Below are 25,464 nucleotides of genomic sequence, written 5' to 3' on the forward strand. Positions count from 1 at the left end.
ATGTCTGTGTACTTGTAAATGGCGTCTGTGATTATGATGATCTTCACAGCTAATTGAGCGACGTGGCGAGATGATTCTGTAAATTTGCACAAAATGCGAGAAATATTGGCAAAATCACGCACTCGGCAAACATGGCGAGCTCGCGGTGCCAGGGGCGAACAATCGGGCGGCGCGAATTCCTGGCCGTCTGCTGTCAGTACTCCCTGGAAGCGGGTCATTCAGCCGTGGGAACAGCCCTCCTGTCGCCTGCTCTACCAACGGACTCCTCGACTAGTCAAAATGCATCGACTGCTCTTGGCCGCCGTGTTTTCCTCAATTCTCTGCCAGGTAAGACCAAGGGTGCAACCCGAGTATGACTTAGGAAAAAAAAAAAAAAAAAAAAAAAAACCCTAGAAAGGATAACCATGAGCACAATTTTGTTTCGTCACCTTAAATGACGTCACTTTATAGTATAATAATGTGAACAGTTTTCTTGTTTTCAAAATGTAGTCACAATGATGCAAACCCATAATAACTCCGGCACTAACTCATAATAGCTATAGGCCTCGAAGCTTGTAATGCGGGGTAAAAAAAAAAAAAAAAAAAAAGAAGAAGAAGCAAAAGTACTCACGGCTGAAAATGGTAAATCAGGAAAGGACCGTATATTGTACAGAAATTTGCATTGATACAAGACGTCAGAGTTGCAGTTACCACATATAACAATAATTATCTTAAAGATCAAGTTTCTTGTCGGGGTTACCTATAGTAATAATATTGTCACAGTGACTTAAGTATCAAGTAATGCAAATTTGTTGGTTTCCCTATTCTCTTGTTGAGGTGAAGAAAGAACTTCCGTTTAAGCTTTCTTCGTGACGAAACTTTTACCTAGAAAAGACAACTGGTTTTACGGGGAAATCGCTAATCATGACGCATTCTATTCAGCAAATAATAGAGGCTAGATTGCTTGAGCATAAACATGGTCTCTTTATTATATCCAGACCCATGGGTGCAGTAATCTTTGATTTGGCTTCAATAATCTAGATAGGTTTCAATAATCTAAATACGTATAGCTTTCAATAATTCAAATTCAATAGTCTAAACGGGTATAAACCTCGACGCAAGTTGCATCCAGCCTACATTCCAGTTAAATAATCGTGCTTCATCACTGTCAATTGAAATGGGAGTAGGGAAAATCAAATCCTCATTTCCCCGGCGTGCCCTCCAAATTTGCATCGATTTTGACAGGTAAATCTTGTGCCAGAGCTCGTTAAACTAGTGCTCATTTCGCTGTAAACTTAAACTCGTCTTAGAAATATTAAACTGTGTGAGAATGAAAGTCACCAAGAAAAAGTGCCAAAAATGTTTAACGCATAATATACACGTTCACAACAGATTGCAATCGCCATATAGCTTTTGCCAATATATGGTAACCTTAGGTTTTGGCAAAATTATACGACAAAAAGAAATATGCATCTTTATTTCTGATCAACCGGGAGATTTTTAGCATTCGATGAAGCGTCGTGTTGACCTCTGAAGTAAAAAAAAAAGAAAAGAAAATGCGTTTGATTTTTTTAAAACTAAAATTTAGTTTTTGACGTCGTGTTGTTCTCATTAATCTAGTATAATGGGATTAAAGCAGCTTCTTTTATAACAGAAAAACATCTTGTTGGAGGGAGATATTGTTGAGAATCCCTTTAGATCAGCAAACATATACAGGAATGACACTGCGTTATACCATCAGATTTGTGTGTTCTTAAATCGCGGTGATTGGCAAGGTATTAATGAGATATCAGAAAGCTTCATCCAGTGCTAATATCCTGAAAATTGATTCTACTCATTTGAAAATCAGTAAGACTGAAGAAAATATAGTATTTTTTGTTTTGTTTTAATATACATGACAGTGCTTCGATTATATGAAATATTGGCCTACAAGTCAAGCTTTTAACACTTTTTTTTCCTTTGGGGGGGGGGGGAGGTTCAGTAAGTGAATGTGTGAAGAAATTGATAAGATCAGTGCACCAGGTCCTTTAGTTCAAAGTTTAAAGTTCAAAATCACTAGTACAAGTGTAGTAAGGTATCTAATTTAAGTATTACACAAAACATCCATGACAGTTTCTTTTAATCTATCTGCTGCAGAAGAGATGACGAGATCTCTTCACTGTGACACGCATGTATATCCATCATGTTCATAATGAACTGAAATGCAATTTATAGAAAGTTAGAAAGTACATGTATCACTAAGATTTTGTAGTGCTTAAAAGGAAAAAATGAAAATCTCTTATTGTTCCACAGATACCATACGTATCGTTTCGCTTCATTTTCGTTCGCGCGCCGTAACTCACATCATACTGTACCATATGTCTATTCTAATCTTGTATAAATAATGCAAACGAATATGATCGAATTTTTTCTCAATAGTTTGCCTTTGAAAACGCACGTACGCCGAAAAAAGCGGGGGCTCAGCGAAAGGGTGGAGGCACACGAACACAGACTAATCGATTCGTAGGTCATGATGAATCTGGTCGACGTCTGCCGGATATCAGTGACTATGAACAAAATTGACTTGCATTGTTATGGGGGAACTTGTTGTCACGTCTCTAACCTCTTCTTTACATCTTTTTATTTTTTTTTTCCATGAGTTTCTGAGAAGGGTCATGAAAGGAGGGAGTGGTTCCTTTACTGGTCAGCGATACATGTCATCTTATGGCAATTACTATAGCATTGCGAACCACTCGGAAAAAAAAAAAATGTTTCTTTGTTTTTTCTTTCTTGCTTGCTTTTGAATGGTAGCATGGTTAAAGTTAGTTATTCTGCAGTTCATTATTCGACAGCGAGATGGTCTTTGACCAAAGCGAACATCAAACGGAGATCGTAATTAGAGCAATAGTCTGTCCAGTATACAGACACCAGATAAACGCATAAAAGTATTTATATATAAATACGATATATAGTTAGATAACATATTGCTTGCCTAATCACTTGTTTATTGTAATGTTTTGTCATCTGCATAGTCCAATGTATTCTGTAATGTTTTGTTCTGTGATAGTAATTAATAATTATACCATTTTTAATTGTCAGGGATCAGCCTTTGAAAGGCCTTTATGGCCTATTGTTGATTCCTTCACATGTTATATATTTATTGCATTGCATCTTGCATGATGTAAGTTGCGCTCATGTAATATTTGTACATGTATGTCTTTTTATCTACCCTGTGGAAATAAATGAAATGAAAATGAAATGAAATATATAAATACATTTTCTAAATTGCTTGACACTTTTTTATGAAGCCATTTCTTTTTTTGATAATCTTCATTCTTTCTTCTGAATCACTTTGTTGGAACTGAAAGGAGATCACAACCACTTTTAATATTTGCCTTCAAATATCCTCATTCTCGTGACCTGCCGGCTGTCGCAAAACATTAAGAAAAATACATTGAAAACATCATATCATTCCTCTCTATATTTCTATTGGAAATAATGGACACAAAATCCCCGCGCGTGTAAACAAACGTTATGTATATTGACTTCGTGATTAAGCGTATTGATTGATGCTTGTCCAAACCCCACCGACTGTGCCGCTCCTACCAGCGTCCAGATTCGAAAGCGGTAAAAGTTCATTTTACTTTTATATATTCCCCAGGTCCCTTCTCCTCAAAATTTGCATTGTAAATCCGGGTTGTGCAGTGTGTCAACACAAAAGAAACAAGGCTTAGTCAAAGAAGAAGAAGAGGAAGAGGATCGCTTTGTGATGATCAACACCCAACCAGTTTAAAAAAAACAAAAAAACTGAACACACACACGTCCACCTCCGCGCACACTCACATTACATCATCGCCCACATACACACAAACACACACACGGCACAATCGCACAGAAACGTTGAGTCACTAAACTTGGATCATCCAAATGTTTTGGGCTCTTTGTTATTACGCATATTACAATGTATTATGAAGTCATAATAATAACTGCAATTTTTGTTCATATTCATCTCTTTGGGCACTTATATGGGCTCTACCACGATTGTCAGTCACTCGGTTGTGCCTCATTGGCATGTCGTTAAATTAACGCAACATAAATGTCATCTTCAGTAGAGAGTTCAGACACAGTGGAACCGGATCATAGTAGTCTTTCCATACAGTGTCAAAACACTATATACATATATATATATATATATATATATATATATATATATATATATATAGACAGATATAGATATCAAGAGTAAAAACTGTCATATAAACACCGCAGGAGCCAAAAAAACAAACAAACAAAACAACAACATTTGGCTCCTGCGGTGTTTATATATGACTGTTTTTACTCTTGATATCTGTTTATTACACACCGACGCAGAACTTTCATATTTTGATATATATATATATATATATATATATATATATACATATATAGTTAATAAAACATATTAAACTTTTCATCTTATTTTCGATTTCCATTAAACTTATAATTATGATAGTGTTGGTTCGATTTTATTTCGTTTAGTGAAAGCGACATGTAAATATTTAAGCAATCTCGCAAGAAAGAGGCTGAGATGGAAAAATAAGAAAAACTCCGCGTATTATATTTGAAAAAAAAAATCATATTCAGCGGCTGCCGTTGTGACTTCTGTCATTTGGCATTTACGTCATGGTAATATTATTACATATTGTTTCTTAAATATTTTTGCGACCTCTTCGTGTTTAACAAAATGCATGGTATTATATCAAAGTCGTATGCGTGCCCTGTTGCAATGCTGCTTTGAATAATAACCCTGAACTATAACCAATGCACTCCCATTGTAACTTACATGGCTATAACCCGATTCCCCTAACAGCGAAGTGAAACACAGGACTCCAAATTATCATCTATAACCATAATACTGTTCTGCTAAAACGAACTTTCGATATTATAACGAAGTCCTAAGAAACGAGGACTTTGTTATAATGGGAGTCGACTTAAACCTAGAATTCCTAAAAATGGTTTATTCTTCATTTATCATTTCGCCCTGAAGGTTATTGGCGTGGTCGAGGTGTCCTACAAGCTGAAGCACTTCGAGAATAGACGTCACTTGGATATCAATGGCAATTGTTGTGAACGAGACTGCTCGTCGTGCGACAACCGATTGAACATCTGCTTCGACGTTTACGGAGGGTAAGATGAGTCAGCACTATAGGGATAAATGAAGAGTTTCGCTAAGCGACATTTTAAACATTTCAAAGTAAGTCCATCATCAGAAAGAGCAAAATTAAACCTTTCCAGCACTAACTCACTTGTGACATAACAAGGAATATCATAGAAGATATGATTAAAAATAGCCTGTATTTTCTTATCATTTGTTTGTTTTTAGTAGCTTTAATCACAAATATCTCAACTTAAAAAGAATGGAGTTTGTTCGTTTTGCGATAAAACTTCATATAGTTAAAAATATAATTTCTCCATACCTGCGTACTTTGTTTTAAATTCTATGTCTTCCTTTCCAGAGGCCGCATATCGTACGTGTTTGTTTTGTTTTGTGTGTGTGTGTGTGTGTGTGCGTGTGTTTAAACATATATATATATATATATATATATATATATATATATATATTTATACATACATATAAATCATGTAGATATTAAAGTCTGTCTCGACAGAGTGAAGGGAGTGTGTTCGTCACCATACGCCCCCTCATCCAGCGTGTCATCCAACTAAGGGCATGTCCATTGTCAGTGGCTGTTCATGCAGGTTTGGTTCCAAACTCCACCAGTGTCCACAAATTCCCTGAAGATTTGCGTTACTCGTGTGAGTGAAGCTTCAGTCACTTGACCCGAGTGAGAGGGTGTGTGTGTGTGGTGTGTGTGTGTGTGTGAGGGAGAGAGAGGGGAGGGGTGGTTAATGAATTAATTGTAGTATGCCTAATCGAAATGGTCTTTAGTTTGCTCTAATATATATCAAGTGGTTAGTAATCCTCCTTTAACAGCATCTCGGTTCATTCTATGGTATCAGTGTTTGAAGTAATAAACGACGTATACTGGTTAGTTCTATCCATTCGGTTTCTCGGTTTCTCTCGATATCCTTCCCCATCATTCTTTCGAACTGCACGGATCACATGTATTATATTCTAAAGATCGTGATTATGATACATGAATGTAATTTTTTTTTTCCTATTCTGTTGTCAGATATACGTGTTGTCATTTTCATATATGATTTCTTTGAAAAAAAAAATGCAGAAATAAAATCAAACTGAACTGAACTGAACTGAACATTATCTATAAGTGTGCATTCCATTTTCTCATTTCAGGTATTCGGGAATGAAGCACTGCCAGTACGTTAACTACCTAACGGCCATTTTCCTCAACTCGGAGGAGGATTTTGACTTTCCGACAAGTCAGACTGAGCCATTCATAATAAATCCGATGATTTTCCAGGTCTACGGGTGGTGGGTAAGCATCACACACACACACACACACACACACACACACACACACACACACACACCCACACCTGTGTGTGTGTGTGTGTGTGTGTGTATGTGTTGGTAGGCATGACATACTGTTGTAGGACAACCAACAAAAGAAATTCCTGAGAATAATGGTCCCACAACTGCAAACAATAGATTTTGGCTTTATTTAGTATACGTTTGTGGGACGAACTTACTGTGGGTGTCCTACAAGAGTATGCTGTGACAAGAACATGCAAACACACACACACACACAAATAAGTCAAACCTGTTTATAGCGGCCACCCAAGAGAGACGAAAATGATGGCCGCTATTCCCGTGGCTGCTGTAGAGAGAGTCTAAAACAAGGCATTTTCTCTCGGAGGGAAAAGTTTTTTTTTTTTTTTGTGGCCGTATAGGGCATATAATATTCACATATATTATATGTATTTATATTTCATGTGGAAGGAAAAACGTACTTACAAGTTCTGTTGGAGATGGAAAAAATAAATGAAATGAAAATGAAATGGCCGCTATAGACAGGTGGTCGCTTTAGAAAGGTGGCCGCTAAGGCAGGTTTGACCGTAAGTACATAATGTCCGCTTGTTTACTACCAAGCTTTGCTAAATTGTTCTCGCTCGAACCCGTGTTCAACTATAATACATTGACACAAATCATTTGCCCATTGCCTCCGAGAACCTGGCTGCAATCCTGTGATTAGTAATTTACATAATGGCAATTCGAGAAAATCGGAGGAAATGTTACAAACATCAACCATATAAAGCTGCGTGGTCCTTACAAGTATAGATTACGGCGCCAATCCAACACAGCAGGCCGCAGATATCAAAACAGAATAATCATCTTATAATTTCTGTACAGAGTTCTAGAATAAGAAAGTGATTTTTTTTTCCTTCCTCCTCCTCCTCCTCCTCCTCTTCTTCTTCTTCTTCTTATTCTCCTTTGGCTATAATATAACGATCGAATAAATTGTAGCTCAGTGTTTCCTCGTATTACCAAAATCAAACAATTTTACATTACAATTCATTCTATCGAAATCGCTTAATAACAGACCATCGCATGCATGTTGTCTTTACCTGCTTGAGACTCAATGATTTTTGTGTACACATTTTCATTATGATTTCGAGGCCACAGTCCTTAAGGTACTTGTATGCTAGGATGAAAACAATTCTGTACATGTATTTTGTATTTCTTTTGACCGCTGTTGGCAAGGTGCAATGACTTTGTCGTGATATTGCATAAGTATTCTTTGAGTTATTCCGAGGAAGTTACAAATCGCGACGTGAGATGATTGATTATCACTATGTAAAATTGTGCGTCATTTCACAGTTGCATTAATTAACTTTATGTTTTTCGAGAAATTTGAAAAGATAATCCAGGAAAAAAAACCCAAACAAACAAACAAACTAACTAAAGTTCGTTAGTGGGTCCACTTCTACAGGACAAAATGAAGAATATTATGCTTCTAGAGCCGCTATTGTCCCTAACACTGCCTAAGGGATCTTTTGCTTACATACAAGCACACACACACACACACACACACACACATTCATTCACACACACACACACAACCACACAAGTCATGCAGTCCTTTATACAGTTGGTTCTTTATAGTTTCTTTCCACTATTTGTGTTTTGTCCAACTGATGTACCTTACATAAGAAGGTAAACTTTCGCTGTCAAAAGGTGGCACATCGCTTATCATAATAATCAGTGCATGTGATTATTTGTTTTTCTTCATCTTTTTTTCTTCAACTCTTCAGACCGGATTTCAGTCGAAAATCGAAGTGTGGGATAGCGACAGTTCGCGTTTCCACGGCTATCCTGACAAGGTCGACTTCTTCCGCTATGATCACGAGATTACCCCGGACAAGTCACGTGACGTAGCAGTCCCTCACACTATTCACTTGGATGGGTGTGGCAACGCCACGTAAGTCTAGAACTACGCCAAGAGCCGAAGCCCCAAACTCATGTATTTCAGATCACTCTTGAAGGTTTAGGTCTTTCAATATTTGTAGGCCTAATGAGTGACAGCAGCGGAATTGACGATGCCAAAGCAATTATATAATACATACCTATAATTATGACAAAATAATGACACATGTCTCTGTATGTAAGGTATATGTATGTATATATATATATATATATATATATATACAGTACTTATTTATTTATTTACTATGTATATTGCATTCGTTCTTATCCTTGTCATAGTCCTTTCTTTCTGTGTTTCGCCAGACGTCGATATCAAAATTTTCATACATGGAGTCTTTGACGGATCTTGAGATGCCCTCATCTCCTGGAGTAATTCACAAAATTTACAAGCTACGCTTCTCTTGTGAAATTCTCTTTTCCATAGAGTTGAAAAAATAAAATTGTATTTGCTTACTTGTTTATCTATCTAAAAACAAAGTTGATATTATTATAATTGTATCCATGTTTTGTTGAAGCTTCTATAAAATATTATGTACTAATGTAAGCGTAATGTATATTGCTTTGTATTACTTTACATGGAAATGAAATCATTTGAATTTGAATTTGAATTTGATTTATCCTGTATGTACATAATAGGGCCTACACATGATATACACTATATGTGCATTGATGTGTACGTGTGTGGGTACTTAAATTTAGATTGTAAGTCGAGCTCTTCACACACTGAACAGGAGATCAATTCTGCAACTCACTTCCACATTTTGCGTGGATAATGTACAATGAAGATATCATATTGCATGTCTTTAGAAGTTAATTTCTTACCTTATTACTTACGCCGTTCTCTCTTTCTCTTCTAATGATTATGTACTAGGCTTACTGTTGAGGTGAAGGTATACTGCGGCGACTGGTACGACTATGGGGATCCAGCGGTCTGCGAGATATGCGTGCCCCATGATGACTGGCGGCATTATGAGTGCGATCCGGTGACTGGCGAGAAAGTGTGCCTGCCTGGTTGGACTGGATCAGACTGCACCGTGGTAAGATTCGGGTGGTTTCAGAGGCCACCAAGGGAACCTGCATCTATCTTCTTTTTTTTTTTTTTTTTTGTTGTTATTGAAAGAAAACAAAATGGAAGGGGATGGTATGATGTTCTTGGTAATGATATGATGTAAGGAGACAATACTTCGTGTCGTCAACCACATTGTCCGTAAGTAGGCCTATATTTATAAGCCGGTGCTGTCAGACTGTTAGGTTCCGGGCTGCCAAACTCTGAAGTCCGAGGTACCGCTTCATGGACTGTGTTCCCTAAATCTCAGGTAGCCTAGAGCGGTACTCTTCGCGCGACGAAATCCTGCCCGAGAATAGTAGGAAAAATGAGTTGTTGTTTTCATCCCGCAGATTTCTTTTTAAAAAAAGAGTGTTTTTTCTTCTCTTTTTTCCCCCTCTTTGGACTCCTGAGAAATTTAAAAGAGGTGGGTTTTAGAAAATCTTGAAAATAATGAAAGATGATCACACCCAGAGATCAAATACTTGGAATCCATGCTAGTTTTGAAAGCTCATTGTTCATTCAGGATTACATGCATTTCATTTTCGAAAAGTAGAAAAATTGGCCCTCAGTTCTCCCTCGACTCAGAAAACGGATGGTGACGAAACAAAATCTCTGAGGTTATCAGAGATAGGACATTCATTGGGGGGGGGGGGTGCATTAAGTAAAATTCGTGTTCCAGATTTAGGTGGGTCTCCGTGGCCGAAAAGCCTGCGAAAATCCCAAAAAAGGGGGATTCAGAAACATGGGCATTCCTGAGACAGGAGCGCTTTCAAAGGGAGGGAGCAACCATGCTTCTACCCTTAATGATAAAGGGTGATCGTGTATACAACTCAAACGATTCAGCAAAAAGCTATTCTGTAAATATTGTTTGCACACAATAAAATAATGTGCACATCATGCTCATTGTTCATGCTCGAATGACCAAAAAAAAAAAATGTGTTTATAAATACCTACGTATCTAAAATACAAATATGGTAACATACGTATGCTTTGTGTAGTTACGTGACGTATTATTTACATCATCACTTGTCAATTTATCGTTTTATTTCACTCTGTGTCGTAGGAAATCAATGAGTGCATTCCCAATCCTTGTAAGAATGGTGCTCTGTGTACAGACGTCATAGGCGACTACTGTTGTCACTGCCCCGTTGGGACGGAAGGTATGTAGTAGCGTCATTTACTTACAAATTTATTTCTCTCGTCAGTTAAGACAATACGTTTAATAGCAGTGGCGGCGCTGAGTTTTTCAAAGTGAGGGGACCGAAAAAAAAAGGTCTTCGCAATTTTGGCTGCCAACTCTCTACCAAAATCGGCTGGCAAGCGAGCAATAAAGCAAAAATTGATTAAATAAATAAATAAATAAATAGAAATAACAAAGAGTCTTCACAGTTTTTGCTGGCAATTCTTTACCAGCATCGCCTGAGAAGCAACACAAAGATCCGAAGTCAGACCCTATATTTTCTGGGGAAAAAATTGGGAGGGGGGGGGGGGGGGTGGGCAAAGAGTCAGACAGTGTATCTTCTGCAGAATAAATATATTAATAGCCCCCCCCCCCCCCCCCATTACCCCGGGCGGTTGCGCCGTTAGCAATATTTTTTTCCCAGGATGGGAAAGTCACTAGTGTGTGTAAAGTCTACGGCAGTCTACTGACAAAAAACGTCTGAAACTATAACTATAGGGAGACAAATTGTGTTTGCATACTTCAAAACCCCAATGACCACCATTCTCGGCAGCTCCTCGTTGTGGCACGATGTGTTAGTGCTCTGATCATGGAGCTATAAGTGTTTAAAAGATGGACGGTGGTTCGAACCCCATGCTGGGTTTTGCTTACCATCTTGTTTCCCTTTTTGCTCTTAATTTGTAGAGTATAATAAGTTTGTAACGGTTTATTCCGTCAGGCTTATAGAGAGCAATAAAGTCAAAGACTTGATAGTTATTCTCTATCCAAGTCACCAAGACAAATAAATGCCTTTCCCATCCTGGGAAAAAAAACCACCGGCCCTGACTGATGCTTTTCGGCCATGCGATAAAAGTATGACCGGGAACACATGATATGATTACATACCATTTTTTTTTTCGGTGACATTGACCACGAATGCTTTGTATTACTAACATACAAGTAAGTTATTGTCTCATTGCTTTCTTTAATTCTCTCTTGACGTTTTAGAAACGATTCTCACTGACATACTTATATGGCCTACAAAATGATAGTAATGTACGTACAAATAAAGCGATTACGGATTGTTTCTTACAGGAAAGAATTGTACAGACATTAACGAGTGCGCCAAGAACCCGTGTTTGAATGGAGGCACCTGTCAGGATTTTGTCGGCTCATACCACTGTGTCTGTCCCGAGCATTACTCCGGATACAATTGCGAGTTTATGGTGGATCCGTGTTCCCTGTATCCGAGGCCATGTCAGCATGGCACATGCCTGGGTAGAGATGAGGTAGGCGATATCGTATGCATGTGTGAGTACGGTTACACGGGGACCGATTGCTCTGTCGACATCAACGAATGTAGCAGTAATCCGTGTTTAAACGGGGGCACATGTATCGACGAGATCGGCTGTTTCAAATGCTTGTGCATAACCGGTTACGAAGGTCAGAACTGTGAAATGGATGTCATCGATGAATGCGCGTCGAATCCTTGCCCAGACGGAGCGGAGTGTAAAGACCTGGTCCAAGGTTATCACTGCCAGTGTCATACATGGGGTTACCCGGACATCGAGTGCGGAACCGACCCCGACGAATGCCTGTCTTCCCCCTGCCTGCATGGCTACTGCGAGGACAGAATCGACAGCTATTCGTGCCAGTGCGACTTCGGATACGAGGGAGTCAACTGCGACAGGGAGATCGACGAATGCAAGTCGAATCAGTGCATGCCTAACTCGACCTGCGTAGACGCCTTTGGCTACTACTACTGCGTGTGTGATGAAGGATTCATGGGCGAGTTCTGCGAAATCGACATCAACGAGTGCGACAGTTTTCCGTGCCAGCACGGCGGGAGATGCGATGATACGCAGACGACAAATAACTACACATGCCATTGCTCAAACAGCGGGTACACGGGTCAGAATTGCGAGATTGACATCGACGAATGCCAGTACGAAGGAGCGTGCCCGCCGCGGACCACATGCGTCAACCATCCCGGTTCCTACGTGTGCGTTCCACTCCCGCCTCCTACGCCGACTGTTCCCGACATTCCGGGCCTGTGTCGGGTGAATGTCTGCTACAATGGCGGCTCATGCAGTATCATAGATGATAGATACACGTGAGTACACCTGTATGAGAGAGAGAGTATTGTTACCTCTACTTTTGCACACCTGTCGTCATTTTCCACCAACCACAAGGTACAGAAATGCAAGAAATCTGAGAGAAATGAACTTGCGAGTCTCGTACATTGATAATGAGTTCAATCGAATTGGTTTACAGGTGAATATTATGCATATTATTAACATAAATTATTATCAACATGATACTTTTTTTCGGAAGTTACAGGACTGATCTTCACACTCAATACAGCGAACAAATCTGACGAGAGTATAGTCACTAGTTTTCATAATAGCACACTTAACCATTCCCCTTAGTGTCTTTATATTATCAAATGCAAGAATTAATCACTATAATTACCATTAAATTATCAGCATTCACCTCAGTATTCAAAATTTGTCATAAATTGATGTGCCGACCACAGTGCTGTACCATAATCACCGAACCTATAAAGCCCAAGGGGGGGGGGGGGGCACATTGTTGCCCCCCTACCATATTTTCGTTTGCCACTCCTACACCCTTTACTCGATTTCAACCAAATTTGGTGACTTTTCCTAAAATCTTATTGCAAACATTTTGATATATAATTTAGCTATGTTCGATATTGCTGGTTGCCATGGCAACCGTAAACTGACAACAATGTCAGTCAGATTTTGAATGATTTTCTGTTCCAATTTCACTTAACAATATAATAATGAATGAAATGGGGGTTTTCTTGGCTGTTATTTGCTGAAGGACCAAAATGTGAAGTAATTATGGTTGTGAATTACCCTGAAATGGTCTTCTTATTATTTCCTTTATTTCTTATATGACAAAGGCGTCAAACAATAGATATAATAGAAATAATCTAAAATACAGCATTTTCCAAAGACTACCCTTTTATTTTGTGTTATCTTCACACAAGCTTTGCCTGTAATATCATTTTTTAAAATTTTTTCTGCAAACTCAAAATTTCAATATTTTGGAAATATGAAATGTGATACCAATATATGTACCCATTCCAAGTAATACATCATAGGTTTCATATATTTCTTTATATTGTAACGAGTAGCGCCCCCACGTGTTGACCTTGAGAAATTTCAACCATAACAAATAGTGAAGGTTGACTTGCTTTTCCTTTTTGGTAAATATGAAAATGATTGATATGAAATAAAAACATATATACTGGGGATAAAGAAATAAAAAGAAAAATACATGATTTTAGCGTATTTCCTATGTATTTCTGTATATTTTGGTAAATAGCGCCCTCGGTGGATGACCTTGAGAAATTTTGAATGTTGGGTCATATAGAGTATGAGTTGCTCTAGCCATGTGCCAAATATGACGGTCATACATCATATAATAAAGAACTTATATAGGGGGGGCACAATGTGCCCCCCCCCCCCCCTTGGGCCTGAAAGGGGTCAAAATAGCTTGGGCTTTATAGGGTTAATGATTGTAACTATTCACGTGTGTTGCAGAAGAATGTACATATTAACAACCTCAACGCTTCACTTTCATCATAGGTGTGTGTGCCCCGAATTCTTCTCGGGGGTACTGTGTGAGACACCAACACTTCCGTGCTTCCCGAACCCATGTGCAAACGGCGGAAACTGTCAGGTCCACACGGCCTTGAACGGTTCGGTCTTCCACCAGTGCGCCTGCCCTTCTGGATACAGCGGAGTGAACTGTAATATGGGTAGCCAGCATGGTAAGGTTGTGAAAGAAAGGATCGCGTGTTTTCTTCCTCTTTTAATGATACAGTAATGTTGTAGAATTGAATTATGTATCAGTGGCGGATCCAGAGGGGGCGCAATCGGCGCACGCCCCCTTTATTTTTCGTTAAAAACAAACGAAATAAAAAGGAAAAAAAAAATAAAACCCGGAAGTGGCACCAGAAATATTAGTGCAGAATTCCTGGATCCGCCCGTGTGTATTAAAGGCATAATTTACCATTTGCAGATGAAACAAAAACACAGCATTAGTGCTTTAAAATGTTTCTAAAATGTGAGTTAGGGACAGAAACAACCACTGTAAAAATTTGAATTGGTAAAATCTAGGTGAAGTATTGTTTAATATACAAAATGTGAACAATAGTTATAATGAAAATATTTCCATACTAAACCGTCTACAGTTACGGTTTATTGAGAAAAATACAGATATCTCCATATATTCTAGGCTTTTTCGCGAAAATTGTATATGATATGATGTTTTGTGGTACAACAGACCTACACATATGCATTAAATGTCATATCTTGAAAATTTTTTAAATCACTGTTCCCAAAGGTAAACTGTATACCTTTAAAGCTATTGTATTGTACATTCTGTATCATGTTATAAATTTCGTACTCTGCCTGTTTCTTGCCTATTTTCCTCCTCACTTTTTAAGTTTTCTTGGCTTCTTTCTTGTTCTTCTTTTGCCACATCTGTTTGCAAATCTACCTGTGTATGATACATAATGAATTATTAGTTTATTTGTTGTCCCCTTTTGCTCCTGTATTCATATTAATGCGCCACTATCTTCCTGTTTAATAATAAATGTGTACTGACGGAGCTTATTTTAAAGGCGTTTCTTTCCGTGGGGTTCCCACAATCATAATTTTCTTTTTCCGTTCAACTTTGATCAATTTTTTCCTCTCCATATCTTTGTAGGTGGCTCTGGAACTGGCGTAAGTAAATCTTAATGTTCTATAAGTAGATAATAATCTTGCTTATGCATGTACTAAATGTGAAGAAACAAATATGCGGTACGCCATTTTATGTTTCTAATTCTAAACTTAATTGTTTAGAGTTTCACAATATTGCTTTCATGTTTTGAGGAATCTCGTTTTAGGTTTATAGTTTTTGTTGTAATGCGCTCTTATCAGGGTAAAAACGCTAAATATTATTGTTATCAATATCGTTATGAATACATCTAATGATCATGGAGTAGTTTAGATCAAAATAAGCGATTGATTTTGTTTTTAAATGTAATTGAATTTTGAATATTTTGTCAGAAATTATATCCGTGAATTCCACCGCTGTGAAATATTTCGGTGTTGAAATTTCTTTTGAAAAGTTCATATACCTATACCCGAGACACGTCACACATAATTCTGTATAATGTAATCTATGGAGAAGGTCCTTCAGGAATATAAAACGGAATAATGAGGGTTTGGCATTATCCTTTTACTTTTCCTTTTCCTTTCTTTTTTATCTTCTTCAGATCAGTTCAATGACACTTATTTCCAACAAATAATATACATAAATGCAAGTGAAGTGCGTTCATTTAAAACATATTGGGCACATCTCTAGAAGTCAAGAAAACTTGTGGCCAGTGTGCCTTTAAAGGGGAAGGCTATTAACTGATCAGTGGGAATCAGTGGAAATGCTGGGAGATGATTGTTCCAATCCTTGTGGGATTCATTCAAGAGTTCATTGTATATCTATTGTTGTGTGAAAATGATTTACTTCAGAATGGTCTCATATTCAAGTAATGTGCAGTTTAATGCTTCCAGGTTAGCGTCCCTGGTCAGTGACGGAGCATTAATCTGCACATTACTTGAATATGAGGCCATTCTGAAGCAAATCATTTTCACACAAGAATAGATATACAATTAACTCTTGAATGAATCCCATAAGGATTAGAACTATCATCTCCCAGCATTTCCACTGATTCCCACTGATCAGTTACTAGCCTTCCCCTTTAACATGAATGAATGTACATGTAATATGCAGTAATTTATTATGATAAAGTAATCACAAATAACGCGATTTCATTGTAGACATACATGACATATGAAAGATATATTATTTTACTTGCATATCTATTCGTGTAGTGAATCATGTGATGTGGTATAGATGCAAATTAAAAGTCTGCATATTATGAACAAAATGTGCTGCTCTGAAATCACCCGATGCAGACATATTTCAATTGTGTAGGAGTAGCATTCATTCGTCATGTATACGCCCAAAGTGACGAGTAGAACGATGTGATATCTTTATAAGTTGAGCATCGCAGTCGGACTGTGTTAACACTGCTGCATTTTCCCCGACAGGCGTTTACACAGTGGTATCTTATCGTCATCGCAATGCTCGTCATCCTCGTCGTTCTCCTCGCCGTTCTCTTCTTCGTCAAAGTCAGGAGGTGAGTCTTTTTATGCGTCAAAGGGGGGGGGGGGGGGGGGGGGAAGGGGGGCAGAGATCCGTGTCCTTGTGTGCAGCACGGCTAAGTTGCTACCAGTATTCCATACTACCTTTACGCATAGGCCTATACTTATTAGTGCGGATGTGTCATTTCCGAAAAAAAAAGTACATTGCTCTATGTTATCGGGGTATGCGAAAATGTCCCAGTAAAATAAATCACTCTCTGATTATATGTTCCAGTCTTCCTTTATTTTTGATATCTTCTTTACAATCGCATATAATACACTCCTAATTTTACACAATCAGCATTATAATATGGATATGCAGACGTTGCATATTGCATATGGTTACGACATGCTTGGGTCCTCACAGTACAAGCTCAAGTTCAAGTTCAGGTTTATCATTTTTCCTCCATTTCAACATTATTATAACATATACGTACAATGTCAGTCAAAGTAAAGAAATATCAGTATAAATAATACAAAGTAGGTACGTCATACGTTTGATCGGGATTGATAAAGTGAGACATATTGATATCCATAATAAATGCTATGCATAATTCTAATTTCATCAGTCTCACCATTATTGAAATTTGCGTCTTCTGTGAATCTCAGATGGACATCTTGCAATTTTATCATAAATAAGGGATGTTTTGTGTCGTGATTAAGTAAAAGCGTATACTTCGTGGTCATTATTATGTCATTTTCAGGGTGAAGAAACGTAGCCTTCCAATCGAAGCCACCAACGACGTCACTGTTTATTCCGTTACTGCTTCACCGACTGAGGGCGCTGTGGCTGCCGTGGGTTTACCGCCTAAGGGCCTGGTCATCGACGAGAAGAAGAAGTCCGATCTCGCCGTTAAGTTGAGCCGCATCGACGAAGACGACGAACTGAAGGGGGCGTGCGCGCTGCCTCCGTTTCCACCCCCGTACGAGAAAGAAGAAGATCGCAACGTAGTCGGAAACGTCTATGAGGCCAGTCCCCGTCGAAAGATTGGGTACGAAAACGACGGCTTCGAAAATGATGCATTAACCATGGCATGAAACCGACCGATTAAAGCGGACATACTCTTTCGTTGAATGCTACCCTTTCGCTGCTCTCCATTTCTTTAACCCCTTCTGTGCCAATTAGTTTAATGTGCAAGCAATTTGCACTTTTATACCTATAGACAAAAAATTAATGTGGCATTAAAATAATCATTATGTCCTTATTCTTCTCATAATTTCACTCCTCACTATTGTGAGCTAATACCATATCTTTATCTCTCCACATTATACAGGCCTTTGCCACTGTGTAAAACACTACTACGAATGATTAAGAGATGATCCTTACTTTTCTCACTTATCTTGCACTCTTCATCATGTATAAGATGTAATCATGTCCTTATCTCTCCCCTTACAGGTCTTTACAAAAAACTTTGTAAAACACTTGAAATGACAAAATAGACACTGTATGTTTGCTAAATGAATCAATTAACACGAATTAAACCTCCAAGCACTTTATTGCAAATGCTGATATTTTATTAGGGTTAGTGACAAATATAAGTGAATCATATCTTATGGCTATGCTTGATAGCGTGCTTCAGCTTTGTTCTATTCTATTCTATTATATTCTATTCCTTGCTAATCGCGCGTTTTTGCTTGATTTATACGTTTTTATTTACGTTTTTATACAGTTATACGCGGTGAATGGATTTAGTGGGTGAAGTTTTATTGGTCATGATTACTGTACACCTTGAAAAGCCGCTCTGATGTTGTAATCGATCAATAAATAAATGTCTCGTGCAGGTCACGATTTGATGTGTAATTGTAAGTGTATAATAGCAATTGAATTGCCAGATTGTCTTAAGAGTAACAAGTTGCCGTAATTATTTACTTCTTAATTTCTTTCAACTTTCTAAGTCAACACTTCTTCCATCGTTATCATTTTCAAGATTGTTATGATCAATGCAAGCAAGAATCAAGTAAAGAATGATTTTCAGCATTTTAGCATTCTTTCTCCATTCCATGTCATCGTCACTTTCAGTTCAAAAGTAGGATGAGTGACGTAATAGCACATTAAAACGCCAAACTAATCTAGAAATAACCATACAACTACACGTATAGGGCATGATAAAGTTTTATTTGAGCTGTTTTAATGCACCCGCCATCTCAAGGCATTTCGATGTAATGTGGATAAAACAAAAAGGCAGAAATCAAAATGCGTTGCTTTACAACGTTGCCGAACATGTCTGGAAAATAAACAGTTGTGATTTTATACCAAGGTTATGAGGGGAACAATTTAATTTCGGTGTTATATATTAAAAAAAAAAAAAATTAGTGCATGTACATAAACGGCACTCGACATAGCGTAATTATGACTTAATACGTTTTAAATTAAACCGAGTGTGAAAAGCAACAGATGGTAACTAGAACTCAGTAAACGTCATGTGATGCCAACAAATTTTCAAATACATGCAACTCAACTGAGGCTATGATAGTATAATGTGTATGGTGTATTTCGTAAATAGTTGTCATGGAGCGATAAATCAATGCACGCATTTAATATGTCTTTTAAGACTTGATCACACAATATTTTACGTTCGAATTTATATATGGTGTACGTTATTCTTCAGAGCAGTACCTTGTAATACAATATACATGTAGTCAATTATTGGCATTAGATTGCATACTTATACTCTCCTACTGCATATCCCGTCACCCGTGTTTGTTAGATTTGAATATCTCTGCGCAGTGTGTGTCATTATTTCATGTAGAGACACTTGTATGATTCAAAGAAACATTTCTTGCATTTATCTGTCAATTATAGACAGTGCTGAACATTATTATAGCTGTTTAAATCTATGCAATGTTATAGAATTCAAAAAGATCGTTTAAAAAGCAGAGATGCTTGTTCATTACACAAAATGCAATCGTATGTGACCTTAGGCAGTATTAGGCCTACTGTATGCGCGGTGCTGAAGTGTACAATTTTACATTTATGTGATATTGTAGATCGGTAACATCACAATGACATATTTTATAGCAATTAACTTTCCATGAACAGAATAAAACTTACTATGCGATGATTTGAGCTACATATTCATTCGTCACATTTTAAGAGGCATCATTTGTTGTTAGTCTGTTAGTCACGTGAGTTTGGTGATGCGTGTGATTTTTTTAGGAAACAAGAGGAAGCGTTTTAGTTTATGAGACTTTACATGCTCTATATATCAAGTATAGGGGAGAAACGTTTTCGTCTGTACCGGTTCTAAACCGCATTATTAAAATTTCTCAGAATAAAACTAGGATATCAGCAAAGCTAAGTTTCATTAACATTATCAAGCACTAAATCAACAAACACACACACACACACACACACACACACACATACACACGCAAAGACACACACACACACACACACACACACACACACACACACACACACAATTCAAGTTTCTTTATTTCACCAAAGAAAAGAAGATATATAAAAACAAACACATACAACAACATTAGCAAACAATAACAAACATATCAGTTAAACAGTGTAAAAAGAGATGCTATGGTATAGGCAGCAGCCAGAAAGGAAATTCACCCCACAACATTAACGCGATGCGAAAAGACAATGGGAAATGATAATTTATTTCAACTACTCTTACTTTGATCATGTCTTGTAATTCTAATCAAATATGTCGACAATCATAATCACAAGGACTAAAATGAGTGATTTAAAGTACATTATAGAGATTACATTGGAGATCTATGACTGATGATTGACAAAAGTTAGACACTCCTGAATTGGTGCTGCGAAATCAAGTAATCTGCTCAGCAGATCAGTGGAATTACTGTTTTCTTCAACAATCCTAAGAAAGGAAAGAAAATGCTCGGCAGACCACAAAATCTTTCCCTCTTGTAATTCAACTCACCGACGCTATACCAGCATCTATACGACAGCTGATAGCATTCTAAACTACAGTGCACGCACATTCAAGATACGGCAAGAGGTACAATGTAAAAACTTTATAATGCCTTCTCAATGGTAGGTAGGCCTTTTAGTGACTCGGATCTGAAACGGACATTCTGTCTCCGTGCAGACTTCAGAACAGAGATTTGACGCGGTATATTAACACATCCTCTACGTTTCATATAAGGATTATATGAGCTCGCTTAGACACAATGGACGGTTATCGAGAGTACGACATCGTGCCCGAAGTCCTGGATGAAGTGCCGCCCGAAGTCTTGTCCGTAACCTGGCCAAGCAGTGGCGTTCGATGTGAGCTGGGAAACGAACTGACTCCAACCCAGGTGAGTGAATAAGGGAAAGCATGTCTTTCACCTTTCATCTTGCGTCTTTCATGTCAATTCATCATATTATTGCTATAAATTGAAATTGAAGTGAACTGAAATTATGGCATAATATTCCTCTTTTTGTAAGGCAAGCAGTTACAGTTTCTTAATGAGCTTAAGACCAGGTTTAAAAAAAAAGTCATCTTTTGAACAATGCATTCTATGTTTCAATTACGTATGTCGTGATTATTACTCTGTAATGCACAGCAGAGTATATCATTAGCTGCGCAATATAAATGTCCTTTATTATTATTATCATAACCACAATGGTGATCTATGGAGAATAATTGGGCTGTCGATGTTAGATTGCCGATAAAGAACTCGGAACATGATTCCTATGACATGTCTGTGTGAAATATGTGGTAAGATATACTGGTACACGGACCTCTCGATACGGAAGTGCGTTAGAGGGGCTTGATACTGTCCACAACGCTCCGAACTCTTCGTCGGAAAGAACCCTGATACATATACAACGTTATAGTTAAAGGGGAAGGCTAGTACCTGATCAGTGGGAATCAGTGCGAATGCTGGGGGATGATTGTTCCAATCCTTGTGGGATTCATTTAAGAGTACATTATATATCTACTGTTGTGTGAAAATCATTTGCTTCAGAACGGTCTCATATTCAAGTAATGTGCAGATTAATGCCCCGTCACTGACCAGGGACGCTTACCTGGAAACATTAAACTGCACATTACTTGAATATGAGACCATTCTGAAGCAAATAGTTTTCACACAACAATAGATATGATAATGTACTCTTGAATGAATCCCATAAGGATTGGAACAATCATCTCCCAGCATTTCCACTGATTCCCACTGATCAGTTACTAGCCCTCCCCTTTAACCTTGATACATTGTATAACCAACTCTTGTAAACACAGTCAGATCTTGCTCCATGGCACCAAAGTTTCTTTGTATTTGATGTTTCGAGATCCCGACTGACGAAAACATTGCAATAATGAGAGTTCACTGCGTGCATCTCGCCACTCATGGTATGAAAAAAAAAAACAATTCACATACAATAGTTAAATCATTGAGAAACATGATTAAACCGCAAGAGTCCTTATAGACATTGACATCTTCACCATCTGAATCTGGTAGTTTTTAGGTTAAATTGGCTGTTTCCACTTAACTGTTATTGACACTGTCCTTTTTAGAATTGTAGCTGATCATATACATATTTCTAAAATGTGACTGTGCACGCTACTCCATAACCATTATATAATAATGTAAGCGATTTTGCTGAGAAAGTCACTTTTTTTTTTCTTGAGAATGTGGGAGGGATGGGTTTGGAAGGAATAGTGTATGATGTTCAAGTGTAGTAGACTGTAATTCACAATGAAATCTCCAATAATGATTATACGTATATAATTATTTCGTTTCGTTTCTGTCCGCCGCGTGCCGTTTTGACAGGTCCAGCGCCAACCTGCCCTCGACTGGCAAGCGAGCGAAGACAGTCTGTACACCGTACTCTTCGTCCACGTTGGCTCGCCAACAATTCAACTTCAGGTATGTCACTGGATCGTCTTCAACGTTCCCGGTAATGATGTCAACAAGGGACTCGTCCACGCCGAATATCTTGAATCGGGTCCACCGAAAGACACGGGTAATTCTTGCCTTGTTCCGACCAAGAGACCCCAACAATAACCACACACACACACTCACAAGCACACACGCCTTTTCTTGTTTTACATCGGCGTGAACAATACATAAGCTTGATGCATTTTTATACCATTCTTTTAATCCTCACGGGTCCAGCATTTATTCTAAAAGACCACTCTTAAGGAGGTTGTTTGGACTATGAGAATAATTATTAATATAATTATCACAATTGAATAAGTACCATGCTACCAAATACTCCAGGCTTCGTAACCCCAACACAACCAGGATTCAAAATGATTGATACGTAAGGATTATCAACAGAATGTTTGAAACAAACATAAAGGTAATTCAAATTAACAATCATTTGGCAAAACAGTTAGAAACCGAGTGAGCTGATGATGTTTTGTGAAAATTAGCGAAAGTGCACAATTTCATAACTTCCTTTGACTCTTCTGATTTTGATCAGATTTTCACCGCTGTGCTTGAAATGTTACTCTCTCTTACCAGACTAACTTTTTGATGGTTCAAAATTCCCCTTTAAACCTAGAAAAAGCTAAAGTGATGATGATGATGATGATGAAACAGCATTTGTATGGCGCCATTTATCTGTGGAAACATTCAAAGGCGCCCAGCTCCCAAAAAGTGCATAGTGACTTAAAAGAACATCATTACTTATTCTTTACAAACATGAAATATTCTCCAAAATATTTCGCTTTCAATAAACAGGTTGAGTCCTGTTTTCAGCGTTGTGAAAGAAGTTTCATCAAAATGTCTTTTCATGAAGTCGAATATTATTCATGTCAATTCTTATTCCTATTTGAAGTTTATTTTCAAGGTTTGGGTTTAGGCAGGGCCAACTGCATTTAAAAGTAATTCCATCTTTGAACTCCATGAAGATATCTGAAATGATATGAAGAGTTTGTTTGCAAAAACCGATAAGTCCATTTTTGAAGATTTTTAAGTACGTTCTCTGCCATAAAATAAAAAATTATACCTTTTAAATGACATATTGGTCACTATATATAAAGGTATATTTTTGAAGTTATGGTCGAAAGAAGCAACAATTTTCTTATTATTCTCTCTATTTTTCTTGACCTTTAATCGCAAATATCTCCATTTGACAAATATGGACTTATCGGTTTTTGCAAACAAACTCTTCATATATACCCTCAAACACGCAGACTTAGACTCTGCAGCGGATGACGCGGTCGCTTATCATTTCTGACTTCTCACACATTTTCTTCAAACAATATTACAGGAATCCACACCTATTTGTATCTAATCTACAAGCAACCTTCAACTCTTCCAATCACCCCGAAAGACGCCTACCGACGACGCGTTCGCCCTGAACGTCGCAAACCGTGGAGCACCAGGGACTTTGCCCGGCAGTACGACCTGGGAAACCCCGTCGCGGGAAACTTCTACCGCGCACAATATGATGATTATGTTCCAATTTTCCAGTGGCAAGTGCACGGGAAGAAGATAGATAAAAGCTAACGTTATTTTCGTCATCTAGGCTAGCTGAAGTGTCTCCTTTATCATACATTTTTAAAATGTTTACAAACTACATGTATCAATACATTCTTTCGTGCCGAGCTATTCCGAGTTAAGCTTTTCCCACGCAGTGCTCGGACGCACGTACAACACATCACATCACATGTCACGTCACGTCACATCTCATCACAGCACAGCACGTCACGTCACGTCACGTCACGTCACATCACATCACATCACATCACATCACATCACATCACATCACATCACATCACATCACATCACATCACATCACATCACATCACATCACATCACATCACATCACATCACATCACATCACATCACATCACATCACATCACATCACATCACATCACATCACATCACATCACATCACATCACATCACATTACATCTTTTTACCAACAATAAAGGGCATCACGTTTCAACAGAAGTCTCTTCACACTTCTGGTAGAGATACTCGGTACTTCGTGCTCCCGTTGTATTCAACCATGTTCCCCTGAAGGATTATGACAAAAGCTAAAAGTTATATCATTTCTGTACTACTGTGGAACCTCGTCATAAAGAGGTCGCATGTAATAAAACCCTCTCATAACAAGGTTATTTTGCGGTTCCCGAGTTCTTTATGTTTTCTTTGTTTTTGAACATTGATATAGTGAGAAATGTCATATAACAAGTTTTTTTTTAGGTCCTCGTTACAAGAAGGTTCCTCTTTACTTGAACCAATAACAAGAAATTTCAAACTGATGAATTCACCTGCCAGTAATTGTTCAGTATGATACGAGTGTACTACCCTGTACCTTAGTAAGTATGAATATCTACGATTGTCGAACAATTACATGTACATATAATGTGTAGGGTAATCAATGATAAACACCTGTAAAGCAAACTTCTTGACATCTGACTTGCTTATCTCAAAAAAACATATCAAAAACCCTTCACGGGATCACGGGGGAAATTCCATCCTATCACGGAGCATCAGCTCTTTATTGCTTCATTCCATTTGACATCATAATTCCAACGTATGCCAAAGCTGCCATGTTACAGCCATTAGACTTCATTCACACCTGTACATCTTACAGATTTCAAATGAAGCAAAAAAAAATAAAAAATCAACAAAATCAACAAAAAAAAAGATCACATTTTCACATTGATATTCATTTTACGTTCAGACACTCGATTGTCTCAACATACATGCTACAGAAGATTGCAATGAAAAGCAAGGCTGTTACTGCACAAAATAAATAAGGAGTCA

The 25,464-nt window shown here is 37.9% G+C and overlaps 2 protein-coding genes across 2 annotated transcripts; both read left to right on the plus strand.

Moving 5' to 3' along the window:
- The first annotated feature begins 279 nt into the window (after window positions 1-279).
- Window positions 280-17,810, plus strand: LOC140243048 (uncharacterized). Its single transcript, XM_072322787.1, has 11 exons — window positions 280-327; window positions 4,985-5,124; window positions 6,254-6,395; window positions 8,173-8,339; window positions 9,216-9,381; window positions 10,456-10,552; window positions 11,647-12,664; window positions 14,169-14,353; window positions 15,295-15,311; window positions 16,680-16,768; window positions 17,477-17,810. Exons 1-11 carry the CDS (start codon window positions 280-282, stop codon window positions 17,808-17,810), a joined length of 2,403 nt encoding a protein of 800 aa, XP_072178888.1.
- Window positions 17,811-20,921: 3,111 nt separating this feature from the next.
- LOC140242954 (protein D3-like) lies at window positions 20,922-24,194 on the plus strand. Its single transcript, XM_072322698.1, has 3 exons — window positions 20,922-21,050; window positions 22,509-22,701; window positions 23,956-24,194. Exons 1-3 carry the CDS (start codon window positions 20,922-20,924, stop codon window positions 24,192-24,194), a joined length of 561 nt encoding a protein of 186 aa, XP_072178799.1.
- Window positions 24,195-25,464: the final 1,270 nt, after the last annotated feature.

This window comes from Diadema setosum, chromosome 19, assembly GCF_964275005.1.
Source record: "Diadema setosum chromosome 19, eeDiaSeto1, whole genome shotgun sequence".
In the NCBI taxonomy this organism is placed as follows: domain Eukaryota; kingdom Metazoa; phylum Echinodermata; class Echinoidea; order Diadematoida; family Diadematidae; genus Diadema; species Diadema setosum.